Below are 22,935 nucleotides of genomic sequence, written 5' to 3'. Positions count from 1 at the left end.
TTATAGTGTCATGTCATCGTCACGTCATACCACACTTCACTTCAATATTTTTCACAATTTTATGAAAATGGACACCTATTCACCACTTTCTTACTTTTCAAATAATATAATAATATTTATATTACAACAATTTAATATAACTAAAATTAATTTAATATAACTAAATTAAAACATAAATAAAAATAAAGTTGCATTCATTGATAAAATTAGCAAGAAGTAAAAATCACTTAACTTAAAACTTAAAACGTAAAATAAGAAAAAGAAAAAAAAAATAACTAAACATATTTGTTGGCAATTTGAGCTTGCAACGTCTCTAATGCTCGTTTACGCTTTTCGTTTGTGACATCAATGTTAGTTTGGAGGATTTTAAATTCATCTCTCATTGTCATCGCCTCTTCCCGCTTCCTCACCTCCTCCATCTTTTGTTCTTTCATTCTGAGTTTCTGTTCCTCAATTTCCGTATAGTTGGTGTTAAACGCATCTAACTTGTTTGACAACGATTCCAATCTATCCGTCGTAAAATTCGATGACGAGCTTCCGGCCGCTCGTTTGCTTTTGTCTCGCCCGAGAGGGCGGATAGGCTCATTTATGTCTAGGATGTCATCAACATCATCCATGTTGAGATCTTGTTGACAACGAGCGTTGGAATCGATAGAGACGAAATTGTTGTATTCGGATGTCGTTGTGCGTTTCGAGCCGCCAATAACACCACCACCATTAATATACTCAGCCACGCTAGGCACCGCTTTCCATTTCGGTTTATCCTTTACAACAAGCCAACACGAAAAGTGAGTAAAATTTGCTCCCTCAATGAATGAGTATTTCTCTTGTGCTTTCGTCATAATGTTGTCATCGGTCCAACCGTTTTTGGGGTTCTTGCGAAGGTTGTTGTAGATACCGGTAAACCGCGCGGCTCGTCTACTCAATTCACGCCACTTCGTGTTGATTTAATGAACGGATTGATATTCTTCACGGTTTTGAACTTCAAAAAACCGTTTAGTAACGTCTTTGTAAAAAGCGGGCCGTTTTCGCGAGTTACCGATAACCTACACAAACAATGTCTCTTTATTCTTTATTAAGATTTAAAAAATTATTAATAAAGATAAAAATAAACTTACCGCGTCCTCCGAAACGTCGACCCACGCTTTTGCCAACGCTTCTTCTTCCGCGGTAGTCCAATGTTGACTCGCGGCCGGGCCGGATCCTTCAGGTGCATCTTTTTTTTTGGTGGTTGTTATTTTAGTAACTTTAGATGGTTGAGTGTTGGGTATCGGTTGAGAGTCGGGTATCAGTTGAGAGTCGGGTATCGGTTGGGAGTCGGGCATCGGTTTGCACCGGGCATCGGTGTTACTCCGGATGCTCGTTGTTGTTGCTTCCATTGAAATGGTGGAACTTGAAGCCAAATAGGCGACTCAAATGGCGGTTGATAAACGTCATTTCCAAACGAGTGTCGTGGGTTGTTTAGATTCATTGAAGATATTCGTTTGAGAAAGGATTTAAGTTTATAGACAGTGGAGTGATTGAAGGTAATTTGTTTGAAAAATTAAGTTTATAGGCAGTGGAAGGATTTGAAATTATCCGTTGCACACACAAAGGTTAAAAACAAATTAAATGTGATGAGTCGTTAGGTAGTTGGGGGTTAAAACCAAATTAAATCCATTAATTAAAAATTGAATATAACAAAACTAAAATTACATCCATTAAACTTAATATAAATAAAATAAATAAAACTAATTCATAGGTAGGTCGTAAATATGATCAACTAAATCCGACTTAAGGGTATGATGTGTTTCCACGTCACGAATTTCTTGATAGTTTATTATTCTTTGTTCATCGCTAACTTCTTGTTGTTGATTATCCATTTCAATGTACGCACAAATTGCCTTGCCTTTTTATTCTATCATCATATTGTGTAATATAATGCACGCATACATTATAGTTGTTAGTCTTTTTGGTTCCTAAGCTCGTGCCGAGTTAGCTATTATATGCCATTTTTTTAAGCACACCAAATTCTCGCTCAATATCCTTTCTCACTGCCTCTTGAGCTTTTGCGAATACCTTACGCTTTTCACCGATTGGATTTGAATACGAGTCTATAACACGGCATAATCATGGTAAATACCATCAACAAGATAATAACCGTATTTATATTCTACCCCATCAATCTCAAAAGAAGAATCGGGTGCTACCCCGCTTTCAATGTCATTGAATAATTGTGACTGTTCCAAAACATTTAAGTCGTTATTACAACCTGTAACACCAAAAAACACATGCCATATCAACAGATCTTGTGAAGCTACTGCTTCCAAAGATACTGTTGGATGACGATGATCACCTCTCATGTACTGACCTCCAAGCAGTTGGACAATTAATCCACTCCCATTGTGTACAATCCAAGCTACCAAGCATTCCCGGGAAACCGTGTTTAGATTCATGTGCTTCGTATAATTGTTGAATGTCATTCAAATTGGGTTTCCTCAGATATTTGTTCCCATAAATCTCGATGACACACTTACAAAATTTGTACATGCTTTCTCATGCTGTTCTCTTGGACATTCTCAAATATTCGTCCCAATTGTCGGACGTTGTCCCGTACCCCATTTGACGTAGTGCAGCAGTGCATTTTTGGTAGGTTGTAAAACCTCGACGACCTCTCGCATCTATCGATTGTCTAAAAAACGAGTGGTACGCTTCTAAATATTTAGCTTTCTTTATGAGTAACTCTTTGCTCAAACGAAAACGTCTCTTAAACATTTTTTCATCATATACCGGATTGTTGTCAAAGTAATCATCTAGTAGGCGCTCGTGGCCCGCTTCACGGTCTCTATTAAAAGCAGCTCTTCTCGTTTTTGGTGTCGAATTTTCGCCCTTGTCGGTTACGGTAGCGGCTGCAGCAGACACGATTGTGTGGATAAAGAGCGGAACGACCGAACTCAACTCACCATCGGATGAAAATCCATCTTAGTTGAGAGAGATTGTTAGTCTTTATATGAAAAAAAGAGAGAAAGAATGAGTTTATTTATATGGTTTAGTAAGTTTTATAATTATAATTTATTAAAAAAAATGGAAAACAAACTAACCGTTTAACAACAGATAGATTGTAAAATAAAAAAAAACTTTACTTTTTGTATGAAATGGTCAACAATGGTAGGTAGAATTTGAATAAATTATTAATATCTCATTTGTAAATTAATATCTCACTTCTCAAATGGAGCGGCAGAAAATTCGGCATTTTCACCTCCTAAACTCCACCGATGGCGGTGCCAATTTGAGTGGGGTGGTGCTCACCGTTGGCACCATATGACACATCAGCATTTTCATAGGCATAATGACATCCATACCTTACAGCCTTAATGATGGTCATAATCCCGGTGAAATAGATGAGGTGAGCCGTCCAATTCGTGTGGTAATTCCGCACCGTGTTTACAAGTCGATAAATATAGGACCTAATTGACATGTTGGTTCCTAATTGTAATATCATTAATATAATAATGTTTTGGTCATCAAGTTAGAGTTAGAAGATCTATAAATATAGAGCTTGGGTAGAGGTTTTGAATGTGTGATCAATATAGAAATTTGTAACGAGTTTTTAAGTTCGTTTTTTCAATTAATAATAAACTGTTTGTCGATGATATGCCTTGAACTACTAGGCATTGGATAAAACATTAATAATCAACTATTTTCCACCACACTTGTAAACTGTTTTTTCACATATAGGTTATGAATCGTAACCGTTTATGGTTCCTAACCAGTTTTGTAGTGGAAACACATTAGTCTTTTTGGTTAGTCTAATTACCGAACCAATAAACCTAAAATTAGTGAAAATGACCGGCTTTTAATAAAAATATAAAACACATTAAATTAACTCCTAGAATTTAGGTTATACTCACTATATAGAAATAAAAAGGATATTAACAACAAATAAAATTAAAAAGAAAAAAGAAAAACAACAATACATTTCATTTGATGATAACCAGTGTTTCCTTTGTCTTCGAGTTGGTCTTAGCTACGGGCTCTGGAGGTTTTAGTTGACAATTGGGCTTCCTTTTTAGCTTTAAGAGCTTTTAAAGTGGAGTTGGATGTGACTTTGAGGAATACACTACATTTTTGCAATGAGTCTTTCCGTGTTGTCCGGCACTATACCATAAGTTGAACTTCATGAAGATTTTGGGGTTTCTTTTTGTTTATAGGACCAACACGATGCTTTCTTCATATTCTAATTATAGTCTTGACGGTTGGCATGGGAGAGGATTGCGTGCTTTTGTGTTTTTTAGAGCTAGAGAAGCAGTGTAATCCAACCTTAATACCCACACCTTATATACTTAAAGTGGTTAAAATGGTCGATAACTAGTTTCTAACGGCTACATGGGATTATATAGCCATTGGAAAACGTTCAACAATTCATTACAAACATTGTTGGAAATCAAGCTTAAGAACACACACACGAAAGCTGATATCAACCAAGATCAACTATTTTTGTTTATTATAATTCTTGACACTTGCACATCATATCATGTGCCATTACATGTCTTTTAAAGGCACGTGACATCACTTTTTTGTTAAAAAACGTGCAACCCTCCTACAAATATATGGACTAAGTTTGCAAAATTTAAAATCTGGGGATCAAACTTGCCATATATTTAAACCACATGGACCATCTTTGTAAATATTTTCTTATCACTTTTATGAGTATAAACACCAATGATCCTCAATCTAAATAGTTGAGGTGAGGCACTCAAAGGGGATCACATTTGACTATTTGAGCAGAGAACAAACTTGTTCATTTATCTATTAATGTGATTAAAACATGTCAGGTGGGTTTAAATGTTTAATTTTTATAACCTAGCTAGTTCAACAACATTAATGCATATCAGTGTTTTTAAGATTTTCTTTTAACAAAAATTGACCAAAATGTGCGTTTTTATGGAATGTTGGGTTATGAACTGTAATTTATGAAAAGTTAAGCACCTGCAATTCCGTATGTTCTTCAATCTTTACAGACTCTTATTTTAAACATATCCAAAATTTGAAAATCAATTTAAAATATTAATGAATGAAAATTAAACGTGTAAAAATAAAACTTCTGTTTCTTTTCCTTTCTAATACGAGCATGGTTTTTCAAATCTGTTCTCAAAGCTTGTTCCACATCGCTGGAAGGTGCAAATGGGTGCGTGTTCATATATGTAACAGACAGACTAAATGGCACGACCTTACTTGAATAAGATCTGTTCTATAGGCTTGTACCTCTGTATTCTCTTCTTCCTAAGAAGACAGAAACCCAAGTCTGGCTGATGACCCAAGACTGTGTAACTAGATCATGATTAACAGAGCTCTTTGGTCTAGGCCATGGATTTGTAGAGGATCGTTGCTAGCTCATGTAATGAGTCCTGGCATGGTTACACGGTTGTCTGACAGACAAATTCCCTTTTTTTTCCTTGGGTGGCTCTTATCATAACTGCAAATGATCTTTGATTTTTTTCCATATATGCTAGATACATGTTTCTTTGTTTATACAGCAGATTTAGAGGGATTAAACATTATACCAATTTGGAATATTATTAGGTAAGTGTTGATTCGTGGAACCTATACATGCTTGAATATTCAAGTTTTAAGCTGATCTAATTGTTATGTTAAAACCACGTAGATTTTTAGGTAAGTTTATATGTTAAATGATTCAATAATATATAGAAAATTTCATTTAGCAACTTATTTTCATCTTCTGATTTGTAATTATTATTTTGATGTGGAAGTCTATCAAACTTATTTTAGTGGTTCTGGTAACAAAAAGGTTGTCCACCTTGAGAATTTATGAAATTGTCTCACCAAGTTTGACGACGGACGGTTTGTACGTGTAGAGAAAAGGCTTGCTAAGCATTCACACGAACTACTATCCATCTTTGGCTTCATAGAAAATAGAAGAAAATAAAAGGACAAAAATAAGCTAGAAAAAACAAGACATGTTGCATTCAAGAATAAAAGAATAATTTCATAACGAAGATATTATACACATCAATTCACCACACAGCATTACCATTGTATTGTACTGCATGCAACTCTGAGCTAAGGGTTCTTAGTTGATCTTGGATGTTTTGTAAAACCTATTAACAAATTAATTTAAAAACATAAGAATAAATAGCATCAACTTTATAAATATCATTTACAGACCTGATTAGTTGTTTCAATTAACTCCTTTTTGGTATTGTTCTCCAATTCTACTTTACTAAACTGTGAAAGTCTAGCTTCCATGTCCCGTTTATCGATCAATGCAACCTAAAAGACAGTAATCAATAAAAAATAATATTAATCTAGTTAAGATGGTAGTTTTAAAGTAAGAATTTGTTACCTGAAGGGCAGATTCTTTCTCTTCACATAAAGTTGTAAGTTCATTAATTTTGAATGATAATTCTTCCGAGTTTTGCCTTTCTGAATTTAACATGTCTTTCAATGTCTTCACTTCTTTTTGCATAATAATTTCTTTTCTCTCTTTCTCATATAATTCTTCTGATAACTGCATCAGCATAGTGAAAAATAAGACTATTTTTCATAATAAACGGGTCGATTGTGTTATGTTGTATGACTCTATCTCTAACTGGTCGAACACGTAAAGAAAACAAACAGAATTACTTACTTGCTTTGCAGTTTCTTGAGATTCTTTAAGAGCATTTAACAAATAATGTTCTCGTATCTTACCAACATCCACACTGGGAGGTCTTGAATTACTAGTACTAGAAACATCACTATTAATAGGGCTTGAATTAGCAGCAGAATGCGCTTTAGAGTATCGACGCAACATGACATCGTTTATATGAGTTTGAAGGGCAACACAAATTTCCTCACCCTGTATTTTAAGAATAAACTCTTAGTAACAATATGCACAAACAGCTGATAGAAAATAAAAAGGAAAAAAATATATAACTTTCAACCTGCTTAGTTTCAAACTGAAATAGTTGCAAGACACCCGCAAATCTCATCTTAAAAAACATTGAAGTATGGCTGCTACCAAATTGCATTATATCTCTTAACTCAGCAGAGTGCAAATACTCTTTGGGGACCGGACGAAAAAAGTGAACCTATGGACAAAGTCACAGAGAAACAATAAGAAATGCATAAATCAAATTTCAACTATGCATATAAATATACATGGCAATCGTATCTTAACTAAAATAACAATTCAGACTCACCCCGCGCTTGTTAATACTCAATATGATACTTTCAGGTAGAAGTCCAAAAGGATCATCAATCTTGCGGACACTATAGAACACAGAACATCCGTATGGAAGCATCCTTAAAATTCTCAAAAATTGCTGCCTTGCATCTTCTTTTGTTAGATTTTCCTATAGTCAGCATTACACATATATTTCAGTATAACAATTAACTCTTACTAGTGAATAAGATAAAAGAAAAGAGTGAGATTACAATAGAACGATATCGTTTAAGAATATCCAACTCCCAGTCTCTCTTGGCACGAGTTATAGCAATCTGTCTAGGCAGAAATCGCTCAAGAAGTAAAGTCCAGTCACTACAAATAAAAAAAGATTGGTAACTATAATCACCTAAATAATATACATATTAAAATTTGATCGAAGAATAGATAGGTAGATAGATAACTAACGTGCGTGTTTCAGGTTTAACAACGTATCCTATTTCAACCAAAATTTGCAATGCGGATAACTGCGCAGCATCATCCTTTGCAACAGGATAGTTCCCCAAAAAATAATCATGTTGCAACTGCAAAACAAGAATATGAACATCAGGTTTCTATATAAAAGTTAAGAATCGTATGCTAGAATACACGAAATAAAACAGGTGCACACTTGAACATATGATAAGTGAACAAACACTGGGTCTGCAATAGCTTCATCCGACTCACGAAAGAACTTCTTTCTAAAAATCAACTTGCATTGATCCTTTGCTGACTTGGATTCTGCTAAGACATCTCCAATGTACTTGTTGTCATTTAATTCAATATACTCCTCTGATGGCAGAAATTCATGTTATTACATTACTAACTCAAAACATAAATGCTTGTCTAAGAATGAAAAAAGAAATGTCAATGGATACCATTTTCAGGTTCAAGTAATTTACGATACTTGAATAAACTAAGGCTTGAATATGCTGACAATTTGATTATTCCAGCAAGTTCCACGACAGCATTAGAAACAGTTGTTGCCATGTCATACGATATTTCTTCAAACGTTTCATCCAAGAAAAAAACGGTAGTTGTAAGCTTTTTACCAACCAAAAGAGCTTCAATCTCTTCATGACAAGGAATCGTATGGCGTGGGCCCGTCTTCAAAGAGCATTTAAGTGCATTCAGAGTGTTCATTGCAAGAACTTGCACATCAGAATCTGTATTATGATTATGCACTACATCATGGATGTACTCCGATATATATCCACCAATATCCTTACTAGGCGGCATGCATGATGCACACATATACATGAGTTCCCATGCTCTTATTAAATACTGCCTGTATAAAAACAACATAAATTAATTGGAAATTTGAAATATGTGATAAAAATATTGAAGATAACTATCAGGACAATTCCTGGTTTGCTTTGAAATTTGTGCAAAAATTTCGTCTCGAAGCTCGGAACGCTTCAAAGTCTGTTTATATAACTTGCTAACGAGTTCAATCCGTTCTTCTAAGCCAACTTGATTCCCTTTTTCAGATGAATCGATTCCCATGTATTTCAAAATGGTTTGAAATAACTTTACCGCCCGACTCACAAAATCACCATTTATTTTCAGCAGGGATGTTGGTATAGGTTCCTGTAACAAAAACAATATTAACAAATTGGCAAAATAATAAAATATAGGTTTAAAAAGAGAAAGTAATTACCTTCTGAAAGCATAGCATGTCTTCAAATGTGAACTCCTCGCAACCTTGTGGTCCAACGGATCGTTTTGAGACAAAACCGTGTTTCCCTGCTGAATTTATCTGTTTTTGCATTGCCCTTAAAAACCCTTCAACCTAAATAAAGATAAATAAAAACCAAGTAAGAATCTTGAGCTAACTATTGATAAAGTTTACATTACTATTAAACATAAACCTAATCCCACCTGAAATTTATCAATCAATGGTATAGCACCAGCTAGCTCAACTGGAACTGAATTAGATAAGGTCATTGGTGTACTGCAAGAAACCAAGCTAACGTTATCAAGTCAGCAATCGAACAAATGACTCGTAGATGAGGGAAGAAACACTTACGGCGGTGTAAAACTGGAAGCGTGGCTGTCGTAATCATCTCCATTGGTAATAGCAGAATAGTAAGTTTCGGTTCCATATCCATTGCTAGTTCTCGCACTTTGATCTGACAATGTAACCGATCTACTGAAGCAAGACAACATTATTAATTAAGTCAGCAATCCAACATTTTATTTATTTATATCTAAACAGCATATCATACCATACCACTAGACCATTAGGTCATGGGTAACAAACGAACATACTATCTATTAAAGCATTAATTTCACACTCTCAACACAACCGAACTCTCCAAATATGATCCTGGATTATAAAAAAAGGGCAGAAATACTTACGGTGGTGTACGGTCATTGTCATAATCACCTCCGTCTGTAACGGCAGAATAGTATTCGTCGCCTGAACTCGAGGAAGATCTGGTGTGTCTGGCCCTTTGTGGAGGCTGATAATAACTCATGATTTCCTACAAAACCTGCAGCTTTTATGATTTAGAACTATTAGTCTAATCAACACAAAAATAAAAAAACATGTAATCTAAATTCCAAAGCACAATATCCAGAAATATATGAAAGGAAGATATATATGTACCAGTGGATTATTCTTGCTGGGTGTGTTATATGTGTTATGTTCGGTTTAAAAGTCAATATGGGAGGAACCACTGACCTTACTGGGTTCGGGAATTACGCGGGAGGTAGTTAATTTTCTACAAGTTTTTTATCCTTTCAAATTAATTTTATATTATTTAAATTAACTTTTACTTTTTATATTCTTAGATCTTTTATACTCATGCTTTTTTGGGTTTGTGATGGATCAGAAAGGCCAATGAGCTTTAGCTCAACTACATGGTCTCAACTTCAGGTGACGAGTTTTCTCGAAACAGTAGATGGTGGGCGTAGAATATCCATTATTGTCTGCGATCACGAGTGTATGTGGTCGTCTTTTGCCATGGGTTACCCCGAGCTGGATTTTATTTGTTAAAAAATGAATCAGAATGTATATTCATATATAACTGTTTCTAAGATTTACTTTTATAAAAACAGTAGGTGGTCCGTAGAGCTAGCCAGGTCTCATCCCACATCTCTGGAAAGTGCAAATAAAAACATATTATATTCAGGACAGGGTGATTCAAAGGCACGACCTTACTTGAACAGGATCTGTTCTATAGGCTCGTATTTCTGTATTCTTGATTCCTAAGAAGACAAAAACCCATGTATGGTTGATGACCCAAGACCGTGTAACTAGAGCGTGATTAACAGAGCTCTTTGGTCTAGGCCATGGCTTGGTCGAGGATCGTTGTTAGCTCATGTAATGAGTCCTGGCATGGTTACACGGTTGTCTGACAAACAAATTATTTTTATTTTTGATGATTCAATTAAAACGAGACCTTGTTTGTGTTCGTCATAAGCGAACCGGTGGGTCGGTTTTAATAAATTTTTGAAAACCGCGAATGCGGGTCCGTTTTGGTTAAAGATAATTCCAAATCCGTCATAACCGAACCGACCCATTTATTTAACCAACAATATGTTTATGATTAACTTTCACCAAACATGTCAGATTATACCATTTTGATGTTTTGGTTAAGTGTTTGTTATTGAACTAACTTGAAATTCATTGTTAGATTATCTAATGCCATTTTTTTTATATTAAATACTAATAATATGGATTATATATTTTGTTGGATAATGTTATGTCGTCCTTTTTAAAATATGGATTATATATTTTGTTGGATTATGACTCAATCATATTGTTTTGGTTACGGTTAACCGACTCGCTATAACCTTCAAAACCGATTAACCGAAACCGCCATAACAAGTCGGTGATGGTTATGGTTATCCATAACCGACATATCGGTTATGGTTATGGGTTTGTCCCAAAACCGCCCCAAACCGACCCGTGCACACCCCTATCGCTTGTATCTGTTCATTAAGTTTGTAAACAGACGCAAAGGGATACTAATGAACATTAACGAACGTATGCGCACGGGCACAAAGAAACATAAATTAATTTGAGAATAATAAACACTAAATGAACACAAAATCAACTAAAAATCCAGAAGTACACCACATAATATCAGGAAAAAAAAACTAAGCATAAGTAATCATAAACATAATTATATCAAAAATAGTAATGGTAAAAAATAAATAGATAGATAAAGATAGTAGTAGTAAAATTCTAATAAACAAAATATATATATGTAAACGAACATTAATGGATACCCTAAACGAACACAACTAAGCGAACATGGCCTCTGTTCACGTTCGTTCGTTAAACTTACCAAACGAAATTATTTGTACGAACATATACGAAATTTCCGCTAACATGAACTGTTCATTGGACGTTTGGTTCGTTTACAGCCTTGCAGCTCATAAGTGACAGTGAGTGGTGATTGGGGTGGTTTTTATTATAGAATAACTGCAATTGATGTTTGAATTTATCCATATATTTTAGGATTATTTTCCTCCAGCTCATATGTGATTAGTTTAGAAATAGAAGAGAACATGTTTCTTGGATTACATAATAGATTTAGAGGGATTAAACATTATACCAATTTGGAAGTAAAAATCCTAGGTTTGTTAGGTAACTGTTAAACCCATGTATTATGTAATCTTATAAGTATACTATCATGTTTACTAGAAAATTTCATGTAGCAATTTATTCTTGTGACACCTAAATGTCACGCGAGAGATAAACATGTAAAATCCATATAACCTGCTGACCTACATGGAAGTTTGTTGAGAACTTAAGTTTCCTGTGATCTTTATAAGTTGTAGGGACGAAGACACGTGGATGCCCATCATCTATAAGTTCTGATTGCGGTTCAAGTATCTATTCTGGTCCCAAAAGAAATGCGGCGACTGGCACTCGTGTATTTGCTTCTTTTCATAGTACCCCATACTTCACATTGCAATCTTCCATTGCTCCACCACTTTAATCGTAATCAAAAACCATTATCTCCAAGTTTCTAATTTAGAATAGACACAAGACTTGAAGAAATCCTGGTTGGGGTGTGCATGAAATCGATATAACCAGCTATAGGTATAATATATTGGAAATTTATTATAAGATAAATGGATATTTTATTTATTATTTAGTGAAATCATTAATAAAACTCTTAATGTGGTGAATTAAAAATAAAATATTGAGTAGAGTTTTATTTATGTCACTTGATGAGTTTTATTAGAGTTTATGTCTCAAATTAAGTGAGACTTTTCACTCATCCATGTCTCTTGTATAAATTTGCCTAAAGTGAAGAAGAGAATTTTTGGGAACAAAAAAGATGATCATCAAGAAGAAGCCTTTGTATATTTCTTTCAAGAAATATTAGAGATGAAGAACTCTCTAAACTTCATCTTTATATTATCAAGTTCAAGCACACTAAAGTATCTGGTATAGCCTCGGGCGCGTAGCCTTTCCCGACAGTACATACTACTTCGGCTGTTGTACCCTGGGAAACAGACATGTTGTCTAAGTAGAGGCACATAATCTGTTTTAAGGGAAGCGTGTTAAACACGTGCCTCAGCCTCAACCGTCAACATTTTGTTTGTTTTTTGTTGTAGTCAAGGCGCTTAGTCGAAGACCAAATGTGATGAAGACACAAGACAAGGATACTACATGAAGACCTGTTAAACTACCCGCTAAAGACTTTGGATCATATCAATTTTGAATATAAAAGTTTGTATATGTTTAGTTTTGTAAGTGGTATCGTACTAGAATATTTCTCATTACTAACGAGAGTATTGTTAGCGTTTATTTTATTTTATTTTTTAAATAAAATATGACCCATGTCCTACAACTTAAAACAGATTTCGTGAGATTGTTGCTACAATCTTAAAACCTCACATTATAAGGATTTTGGCCTTTTGGGTTCACAAAATGGTTTAAAATTAAAATATTTTAGAGATTATAATCTTATAAATATTTTCTTTTGGGAAATTACGTGCATAGTACAACTTGTTGTGTTTGGATTTTTAGAGATCATGGTGCAATCTTAAATCCTATAGCGTGTTACAAAACGTAATATTGAATTGATTGAACCGTTTGGTTTTAGAAAACGATTTTTGCAATCATTTGTTTGGTCTTTGAAAACCGTTGGTTTTTTTTTGTTTTGTTTAACGATTTTGCAATCGTTTATGTCAATTGTGTTAAAAATGGTTTTAAGTAAACCATTCATTTCTTGTAAACGTTAATAATCTAACGTGCGCGTTAGATCGGGTTTATCTGTTTTTGTAAACGTTTTGTTTCCTAACATTTGTGTTAGAAATGGTTATTTTTATAAAATAATATGTTTAAAAAGTGTCTAAATATCTAACATGCGTGTAAGATACGATTTATTTATAACGTTTTGTGTAAACGTTAATTTTCTACTAGGCATGTTAGAAAATATTGTAGTGAGACGTACATGTGTGTTTTGGTGAAATAGTGCACAAAAGCTTTCACGGGCGTCTTTTCGTATTTCTCCAATTAAGTTACCAATAATTCAAGTATTAACTCGATGTTAATGGAGTGACTTTTGGGCTATACACTACAAAACCAACAGTTTAAAAGGTTTTGTCTCAACGTTTAATGTTTCATTTATGTATAGTCTTTTCTCTAACTTGCGTGTTGGAAATGTTTAAGTCCTAACTTGTTTGTTAGAAATACTGACCGGAAATGTTTTATGTAAACATTTACTTTTCTAACGTATGCGTTAGAAATAATTAGAAATGGTTTCTTTTATATATTCTATCCTTGGAAAGTGTTATATATGAACGTTTAAGTTTATAACGTGCGCGTTATAATATGTTTTTTTACTTGCGTTCTAGAAATCGTTTTAGTACATGGGTATTAAACCTAAACCATATAAAACCATTTGATATTTTAGGTTTTGATTTATAAACCCTTTTTGATATTATTAATATAATATATTGCAAAACTAAAGAAATGTTTTAGAATAATTTTTAAACAAAGTTTTGCATATTTTAGATAATTCAAAATGATTCGCTACTCATGCTAAAAGTAGTATATGTTAAACTAAGATAACGTTCTCAAGGATACTATATAGTGGAAAACAATTTCGTATTGTGTGAACAAAATTGATTGTTCAAGTTTCGTTACTTAAATGTAGTAATTGTAACAACTTGAGGTTGTTTTGAACATATCCGTTCAAGTGTATAGTTTCAATATTAGAATGAGAAAATGTGTGCTTGGAGTTCTATTTGAGGGAGCACCTCAATACATAGCACAAAATGATCATTGAGATGATTTCAATTGGATGATGAAAGCGTTGAAGTTTATAACACTATTTGATGTCTAAATGTCATAAGTGATCCATTGATCGAATTTTTATTAAAAGGTGTTTTACACTTTATATTGTAGTTTCGGTTGTATTATTATTTTGTGTTCCATATATTTGGATAACACATGCGGTTTTACAACCAAATACAACAATATTTATCGTGACGGAAAAAAATGTCTTTTATATAGTTTTTTTTAATGAAAAATTTATGTTAAAAAAAGAGATACTTTTAAATTGATAGTTTAAAAAGAATTTTGCATAAGAAACAACTTGTGAGTTGTTGCGTTGACTAAAGTCTAAGACGACAAATCAAATGTATAACCACATCATGAGAGGGTCATGAAATAACGTGGTGAGTGTATTAAGATGAAATACCCAAGATTATTATATTCAAATCCTTGAAATTCACTAAGTGTTAATTATAACATATGAACTAATATATGTTAATGAGAAAATAAACTTCTTAGAAATTCGCTAAGTGTGAATTAGAACATATGAACTATTTCTTAGAAATTCCCTAAGTGTGAATTAGAACATATGAACTCATGTATGCTAATAAGAAATTAAACTTCTTGGTAGTTCAATAAGCATGAATTATAACATATGAATTAATATATGTTGATGAGATATTTAAATCCTTGATAGTTTATAAAAGATTATATCTTTGAAAATTCACCAGCTTTATTATGTTACTATTGTAATTGAGTTCAAGTATATCTTACTAGATTTATTATAATATGATTACAATAGCGATGAATATATAGATGTTTCTACTCCCATCCATTTTGTTTGAACTATGTGTGTAAGGCCCCGAACCCGGTAGCCTTACTTTAGCGTCGGATTTACTCATAAACACAGTTCTTACAAATCAGAGTTCATTAAAACTTTCACGGAATATAAAAACTTTCATGAAACGTTACAGCAATCCAAAACTTGCCTTAATTAAACATTCTTGTCTTTCAAAATAAACGTCAATTACATTAAAACATCTTGAGTCTTCAGATGCCAGTCTCCTATTCGCCCACCATGTGCCCGATCAAGCTAGCTGTCTCATTCTACTCACCTGCGTGCATACTAAAAGTCAGCTACGCTGAGTGAGTTCTAGTTAATCGGACGCCACACAATACATACACATACATACATATCCGAAGATACATATCCATACTTAACTAGTTACCCTTCTGTTCTTCATACATACTTGCTACCATACATACATACATATCTACAATCACTAACCTCAGTCTACCGAGAGTACGTTCATAGTCCGCCGTCTATACCTGTACTTAAGTCGTGAACACGTAAAAGGTCCGCAGTCCTTACCTATGTTCACCATTCATGGTACGTGCAAGGTCCGCGGTCCTTCCCTATACCATCCCACTTCCACAACACGTACAAGGTCCACAGTCCTTCCCTATGTTGCAACCTAATTCATAGCACGTACGAGGTCCGCAGTCCTCCCCTATGCTACCACAGCACGTATAAGGTCCACAGTCCTTCCCTATGCTGATGCCTATCTATAATACGTATAAGGTCCGCAGTCCTTAACTACGTTGTCGTCTATTATCTGTAACACGTATAAGGCCCACCGTCCCTATCTACGTTTACATCTATCATCTACATTACGTATAAGGCCCGCAGTCCTTAACTACGCCATCACCAGCCGAGTCTATGCCCGACAGAAGCTAGAGGGATTTGCCATCCTAACTTAATATGTCGAACGTAGAACTCACATACCATTCGTGTACCTGGTATACACATACTTCACATATACAATAATTACATTATAGCATAAGAACACTCTAGGCGTTCTTTACATCCTTCATTTAACAACCATACCCCTTGTCGTTACGTGCAATATCCGAAGATCGTTCACGCCCCGACAAGTATTCATTTGTAATATTCATACATCTTCGATATATAATATTCGTACCTTTATTTTTAACCTGACAGTACGCGCAATATTCGAAGATCGTTCGCGTACCGACAAGCAATCATTCATATCCATCACCTATATCACATATGGCATACACTTATCACTGAGGATAAATGTATTAACAACACATCGAGTATGCACACAGCCCCGAAAACATAACACATAAATGGGGCTAGAAACTCACCTGAACTCTGCTTCTTCCTCCGATAGTTGTAAATCCCTTCTTTAGCTGAGCTCGGCTGACTGTATAAGTTACACGTATCAATACTCGCCTGATCTAATCTGGTGGCCTAGTATTTGCTTACTTTTACTTATCGTTTTTAATCTATTTTCTAATCGAACTTGACTTTAGGCGAAGTTAAACCTTAGGCGAACTTAGCTTTAGGCGAAGTTAAACCTTAGGCGAACTTAGCTTTAGGCGAAGTTGTCATCAGGCGAACCTAGCTTTAGGCGAAGTTGTCATCAGGCGAACTTAGCTTAGGCGAAGTTGTCATCAGGCGAACTTAGCTTAGGCGAAGTTGTCATCAGGCGAACTTAGCTTTTAGGCGAAGTTGTCATCAGGCGAACTTAGCTTTACAGGCGAAGTTCATCAGGCGAACTTAGCTTACAGGCGAAGTTGTCGTCTGCAGCTACTGTTCGTTCTTAAATCCCTTAATCACCTTCGTTTCTTAACCAAATAACTCGATTTAGGTACCCACGGAATCGTCTGACCAGCGCCTACAAACCCCAACCATCAAATCGACCTAACATCGATGTTTAAAGGGTGCGGTTTAGGCATATAGGTTACAGGTTCTTTTTATCAATCGATTGTCCCATCAAATCATAACCATTTTCAGGAAGATTAGCTTTGTTGGATTCGTTTTTACCATACAAACTCAGATCTATCATTTCTCAAACCAAACCGAACCTATACGAACGATTTCTAACTATAAACGTACCTTGAACGAGTCGAACTACGAACACGGTTAAGCCTTGATGTTGTTTTGGTCCGTCACGACGTTCCAGCACCAACAAGCTCGGGTTTTCGCCTTCGGATCTTGGTTCGGGTTATAAGATGGTGTTGTGTGTGTTTTGGTGGTGTATGGAATATGTGAGAATGAGGATTAAAGGGTGATTAATGGCATTTATATTTAGTGATCATGGGCTTAAGCCCATGGACTCTCCTTCCTTCTTTCATAACCCAGGTCCATAACCCATATCCATTACCCAACACTAGCCCGACCCATACCAACTCCTACTCTATTTATTTATTTCCCGATAACCCGAGTAAACTTTCCCTCTATTATTAAGTAATATAATTAATATCATTTTGGAAATTTCGGGATGTTACAATGTGAAAGTTTGTCTTTCATTTGTGGGGGACAACAATGAAATGTATAAATCACTTTATGCAAATGTGAATTCCAAGAGTTTTGAGTGTCGATCAAGTTGACTTTATCTCAACATAATAGTGATTGTAGATGAGTAGTATTCGTCTTGTTGGTAATAAATGTATTCATCGAAATGATTTGGATTAAGACTTATGTTCAAAGTCCGTATAAGCCTCGAAGATCAAAGACAAAAGAGTTATGTTCCTTAAATGAATAAAAAAGTTATGTATGTGCTTTATACAATAACTTGTGAGACTTTCCTGAATATTAAGGTTTGAGATTCTGATAAGTCTCATAATTTTGTCTAAAACTAAAGGTTGAATGTTTCAAAGTGATATTGTGATGGTTGTGAAGAATCAGAAGATGCATCTTCTGTTCACATGCTAAAGTATTGTAGTCTAAAGCATGCTAGACTAGCACTTGCTAATTTGGTGCTTGACAAAGACTAATTAACGCGAAACACTCAAAACACACACAACACAAGAAGTAATTTGTGTTTAGACAAATTTAAAGAGGGTTTTCATTCAATCTAAGAAAATTATATAACTTATGAGGATCATAGGAAGACCTCAACTTTCTAGGTATGTCCTAGATGGTGATGTGTGATCCTTCTAGATTTGTGATGTTTAATAACAACCTTGTGACAAGTTTAGCTTAAAAGCTAGCAAGTGGTGAAATCTTACCCCAGGGCATGTGTTGCTATACGAGTAAGCATTGGCGAACTCACTGATACAAGACTTTGTCATGTTCAAATCATGAGTGTCGATTTATGGTCATAAGTAAAGTTAAGAAAACTATGTCAAAATGCAAGATATCTGGGGGAAACCATTTAAGAAACAACCCTTTTGGGGTACATAGAAATGGTAATTGATATGATTTTTCAAACTCGTATAGGAAGGATGAACCTTTCTTTACCCCATTTAAAAGTTGGATGATGTTATCCAATAGCACTTAAATGTGGAGGTGTCTTGAATTTGAACTTGGAAGGTTTAGCAATGAGGATTATTGTAATCCAATCTTTCATTGCAAACACACAACCAAGTGGAGGACAAAATGTCGTGGTGCATAATGGAGATGTGTTTGCCTTAATGATAAGTGTATCTTACAAAGACAAATATTATAACCGGATTCAGGTGGCCACTGAAGTTATAGTCTTAGAAAGTTGACACTAGGCAAAATTAACTTATAAGTTAAGAACACATCACGACAACTGATCTCAACTACGCAAGTTATATGTAGTGACTTGACAAAGTCAAAGATAATGTTATAGATCCAACAACCGGAGGGTTTAGTAGAGATCAAGTTATGGAATGAGACTAAAGCCAATGAAAAAGGATATATAGAGGACACCTCACTTAGTTGACAGGAGATCCCAAAATTTAAGTTCAATAGGACAACCTAATTATATATCTAAGGGTGGTCACTGTGGGGCCGTAGCTTATGTATAAGTTGACACATAAGCTGATATATATATCCTCCTAAATTATAAAGAGGGTTTAATTACTTTCTAGTCCATTCCTATAACAACAGTGACATGCTGTGAGGCTAAGCATAATATATGGTTAATGATTTGTGTAAATCATTATAACCTTAATGTTTTTAATGATTTGTGAATAATCACCTATGTGAAAGAGAAGTGGGGTCGCTTCGAATGAAATTGTGGGGTGCGCAATTCCTATAGCTTTCACAGAACCAGGCTAGTGTTCCAGGACCATAGTGGACACGACAATGAGGGGATGTGCTCGGCTAGGGAGAGTATTGTGTGAATTATATATCTATAGGTAGCTAGCCTATAAAACAAGTATTACTAAGTGTTCGACACCGAAGCTGACTGTTTATCATTTGCCTTGCCACCAGGTCTATCCCGACCATGGTATGTGTTTAGCCAAGATTACACCCACTCGACCTCCAGTCGAGTTTAGCGTTGGGTGGGGTTTGTCAAACCCAGTAGTACTACTCAACAATGACTCGCTATTATCCAATATTAAACGGTTCGATGTGAATGAAGGACTTTAGTTATTGCGTTTGCCACTTAGTCTTTACAAGTGATATATAATCTATATTAACAAAATCTTAAATGCGTTTTCGGAGTATGTTATCTCCCCCAAGTGAAAAGCGTTTGAAAACAGTTTAAAAGGGGTAAGTGAACTCACTGTTTGCGAAGTATTCCCAAAATAATTCACCAAGATGCGCGTCACAGAAAAACTCTCTCTAGCGTTCTAAAACAACAAGGAGATTTTCTAAGTGTCGGAACTATTATCGAGTCTCTAGACTCGGCACATAATACCTATGCAAATATCACGTTTCGTGTTTCGTTTGTGAATCGTGTGTGACTTAACAAGTACATTTGTGATACGATACATGTGTGAACAATTATTTACGTGTCATGTATTAATAATGTACATCACTAGCAACTATTCCCCACAGGGGAAATTTGGTCAAAACACCACAATTATTTAGCAAGTATTCCCCGCAGGGGCAATTTGGTCAAAACATAACAATTAACTAGCAATTATCTTGTTTCATGCATTTTCACAAAATTCAGCAGCTAGTTTCACCGAGACAGAAATTCTACTTGAAAGATTATACTATACCACCGATCATAGCATCTCAATTAATTCATCAAAAATCATCACAAAAGCATACATGTATTAGGTTTCCAGAACATATTTTATTTTATTTTTATTCCACATATGTTTCTCACAATGATCAAAACATTACAGCAAACTCATAACAGTCAAATTCATGCGCAACAGAATGTTATTTGAAATTCCCGTTAAACTAAAAATTCAAAAAATGCAAGACCACTTGGGTTAGATTCCTAACTCAACAAGTCAATTTCCAGAAGTGGAACCAACCCAATTGGTCTCGTAGTTCATGAGATATAACATTTACAAAACAACCTAACAGCAGGTCTAACAACTCAGCTTTGCACAACGTTTTTGTAAAATCATAAAGGTTAACTTTTACACGTCCAAAAATTGCAAATTTATATTCTTTAGAAACTAGACTCAACCTAGTTTACTGTAGTATCAATAATCTCAACAAATTTTCAAATTTACACCCCGTTACAGTCAATTGAACATCAACAACACAATCTGTCCAGAAACTGTTTGCAACAAAACTCAACCTATTAACTATCTATGGACCATAATCCGTTCATATGACCTTATAGACACCATAATCATTATCCATGCACATCAAATAAACATTACATCCATGATTAGGGTTTTACTTGAACTCAAAATCAAGAAACAAACGATTAACATGCAATAACACCAATACTAGCTATCAATTCAACAATCAATACATCTTTCAATCAAAACAAGACATATGAACATCATGTATATAATTTCCAGATTCTAGGGTTTATAATTATACCTTCCAAAGCACAAAAATAAGCAAGGGGAAGGTAGAAGATGACTAGAATCGGGTGTAGGATGCTTCAATTGTGAAACCCAAGATCAAAAACCAAGCAATATGTGTGTGTGTGTGAGCCGATCGTGAAGAGAGGGGGGGGGGTAGCTGCCGTCGGTTTTGGGGAGGGAGAGAAGGAGGTTAGGGTTTAGGTTAATATTAATAATAATAATATAATACACTTTGGTCCCTTAACTTCCAAATGTTACTTTTCTAGCTTAATTAACTAGTTCGAGCACATTAAGTTAATGTTTATAAGAATGTTATCACATAACACATAAGTCTAACACATAATTATCACATAATTATTGTTTTGACGTTTTTCGTTTATTCACCAATTGTTTGCGTCAACTCGTTTGCGTTTCGGTGCAATTCCCGAAAGACTACACATGTAGTAAGTGTTAAGCGTCATTTAAACCCTAGTTTAAATGTAATGAGGTGTGCGTTATAGATTCAACGATCTTAAGTTTGAATTGACGGAGTTGAGTTAACGGAGTTAACCTGAAATTGACGATTGTCACATCATTCCCATGTTAAAGAATTTTCGTCCCGAAAATTTGAGTCAAGTCGTGATAAGTGTCTGAAAAAGTAAGAAAAAACTTTTCAGTTTGTCATATCATCCCCTAGTAGAAAGAAATTTCGTCCCGAAATTTAATTCATACCTCCGGTGATTTCTGACGGTCTGTCAGGTTTCGCGGTTTTCTGTGTTTGGTCAGCCCTTCAAAAAGGTGAGGATACTTTTTCATCATTTGATCCTCGCGTTCCCACGTGAACTCCGGTCCACGTCTCGAGTTCCAACGAACCTTAACGATTGGAATTTTGCTGTGCTTGAGTGTTTTGGTTTCCCAATCCAAAACTTCAACTGGTTCTTCAATGAAGCGTAGCTGTTCATCAACTTGCAATTCGTCCAAAGGGACTACTTGGGTTTCATCAGATAGGCATTTCTTCAAATTGGATACGTGGAATACATTGTGTACGCCACTGAGTTCCGTTAGTAGGTCCAGTCGGTACGCCACCGGACCAACGCGTTCCGTTATCCGGTAAGGACCAACATATCGTGGGTTGAGTTTGTTTCGCTTTCCAAAGCGAACCACACCTTTCCAATGTGAGACTTTGAGTAACACCCGATCGTTCACTTGAAATTCGAGAGGTTTTCGGTGCTTGTCGGCGTAACTCTTTTGGCGATCTCGTGCTGCTGCCATGCGATTTCGGATTTGAACAATCTTTTCCGAAGTTTCGAGTACCAGTTCTGGACCAGTGATTTGGCTGTCACCCACCTCTGCCCAGCAGAGAGGTGATCGACACTTTGGTCCGTACAACGCTTCAAACGGCGCTGCTTTAATACTTGCGTGGTAGCTGTTATTATACGAAAACTCTACCAAAGGTAAGTGAGGTTCCCAACTTTTTCCGAAATCCAACACACATGCACGCAACATGTCCTCTAAGGTCTGAATAGTTCGTTCACTTTGCCCATCCGTCTGAGGATGGTATGCTGTGCTCATATCAAGACGGGTGCCTAGTACGCTTTGCAGTGACTTCCAAAAGTGCGAAGTGAAACGGGAATCTCGATCAGAAATGATTGAGACAGGCACTCCGTGTCTAGACACTACTTCCTTCATGTAGACGCGAGTCAGTCTTTCCATTTTGTCCGATTCCTTAATCGCTAAGAAGTGTGCCGACTTAGTCAACCGGTCAACGATCACCCAGATGGTATCGCATCCCGTCGGTGTTTTA

The 22,935-nt window shown here is 35.4% G+C and overlaps 1 protein-coding gene and 2 non-coding genes across 3 annotated transcripts; 2 read left to right on the top strand and 1 right to left on the bottom strand.

Moving 5' to 3' along the window:
- Positions 1–2,535: 2,535 nt before the first annotated feature.
- LOC143546847 (kinesin-like protein KIN-14I) lies at positions 2,536–9,352 on the bottom strand. The gene is made up of 15 exons (XM_077038415.1): positions 9,213–9,352; positions 9,065–9,137; positions 8,844–8,975; positions 8,622–8,773; positions 8,062–8,471; positions 7,815–7,975; positions 7,613–7,728; positions 7,417–7,519; positions 7,182–7,334; positions 6,924–7,070; positions 6,629–6,838; positions 6,344–6,508; positions 6,166–6,270; positions 6,032–6,098; positions 2,536–2,960 (listed from the first exon to the last, which is right to left on the bottom strand). Exons 1-15 carry the CDS (start codon positions 9,350–9,352, stop codon positions 2,536–2,538), a joined length of 2,559 nt encoding a protein of 852 aa, XP_076894530.1.
- LOC143546863 (small nucleolar RNA U3) lies at positions 5,205–5,418 on the top strand. Its single transcript, XR_013137669.1, has one exon. It is a non-coding gene; the product is annotated as a small nucleolar RNA U3 (small nucleolar RNA).
- A 987-nt stretch (positions 9,353–10,339) lies between the features above and the next one.
- Positions 10,340–10,552, top strand: LOC143546862 (small nucleolar RNA U3). The gene has a single exon (XR_013137668.1). It is a non-coding gene; the product is annotated as a small nucleolar RNA U3 (small nucleolar RNA).
- Positions 10,553–22,935: the final 12,383 nt, after the last annotated feature.

This window comes from Bidens hawaiensis, unplaced genomic scaffold, assembly GCF_021521415.1.
Source record: "Bidens hawaiensis isolate Kalapana, Puna unplaced genomic scaffold, B.hawaiensis_p1.1 tig00014471_1, whole genome shotgun sequence".
Taxonomy (NCBI): Eukaryota; Viridiplantae; Streptophyta; class Magnoliopsida; order Asterales; family Asteraceae; genus Bidens; species Bidens hawaiensis.
The sequence above is the reverse complement of the archived record's forward strand: the minus strand, read 5'-3'. Positions and strand labels throughout refer to the sequence as shown.

Bases quoted from the DNA above. Each gene is read 5' to 3' on its own strand.
- LOC143546847 (XM_077038415.1), bottom strand. From the start codon at position 9,352: ATGTTGTCTTGCTTCAGTAGATCGGTTACATTGTCAGATCAAAGTGCG. The intron at 7,729-7,814 runs GTGTGCACCTGT...CTTGTTTTGCAG, and splicing joins TTCACTTATCATATGTTCAA to TTGCAACATGATTATTTTTT. The intron at 7,520-7,612 runs GTTAGTTATCTA...TTTTATTTGTAG, and splicing joins GTTAAACCTGAAACACGCAC to TGACTGGACTTTACTTCTTG.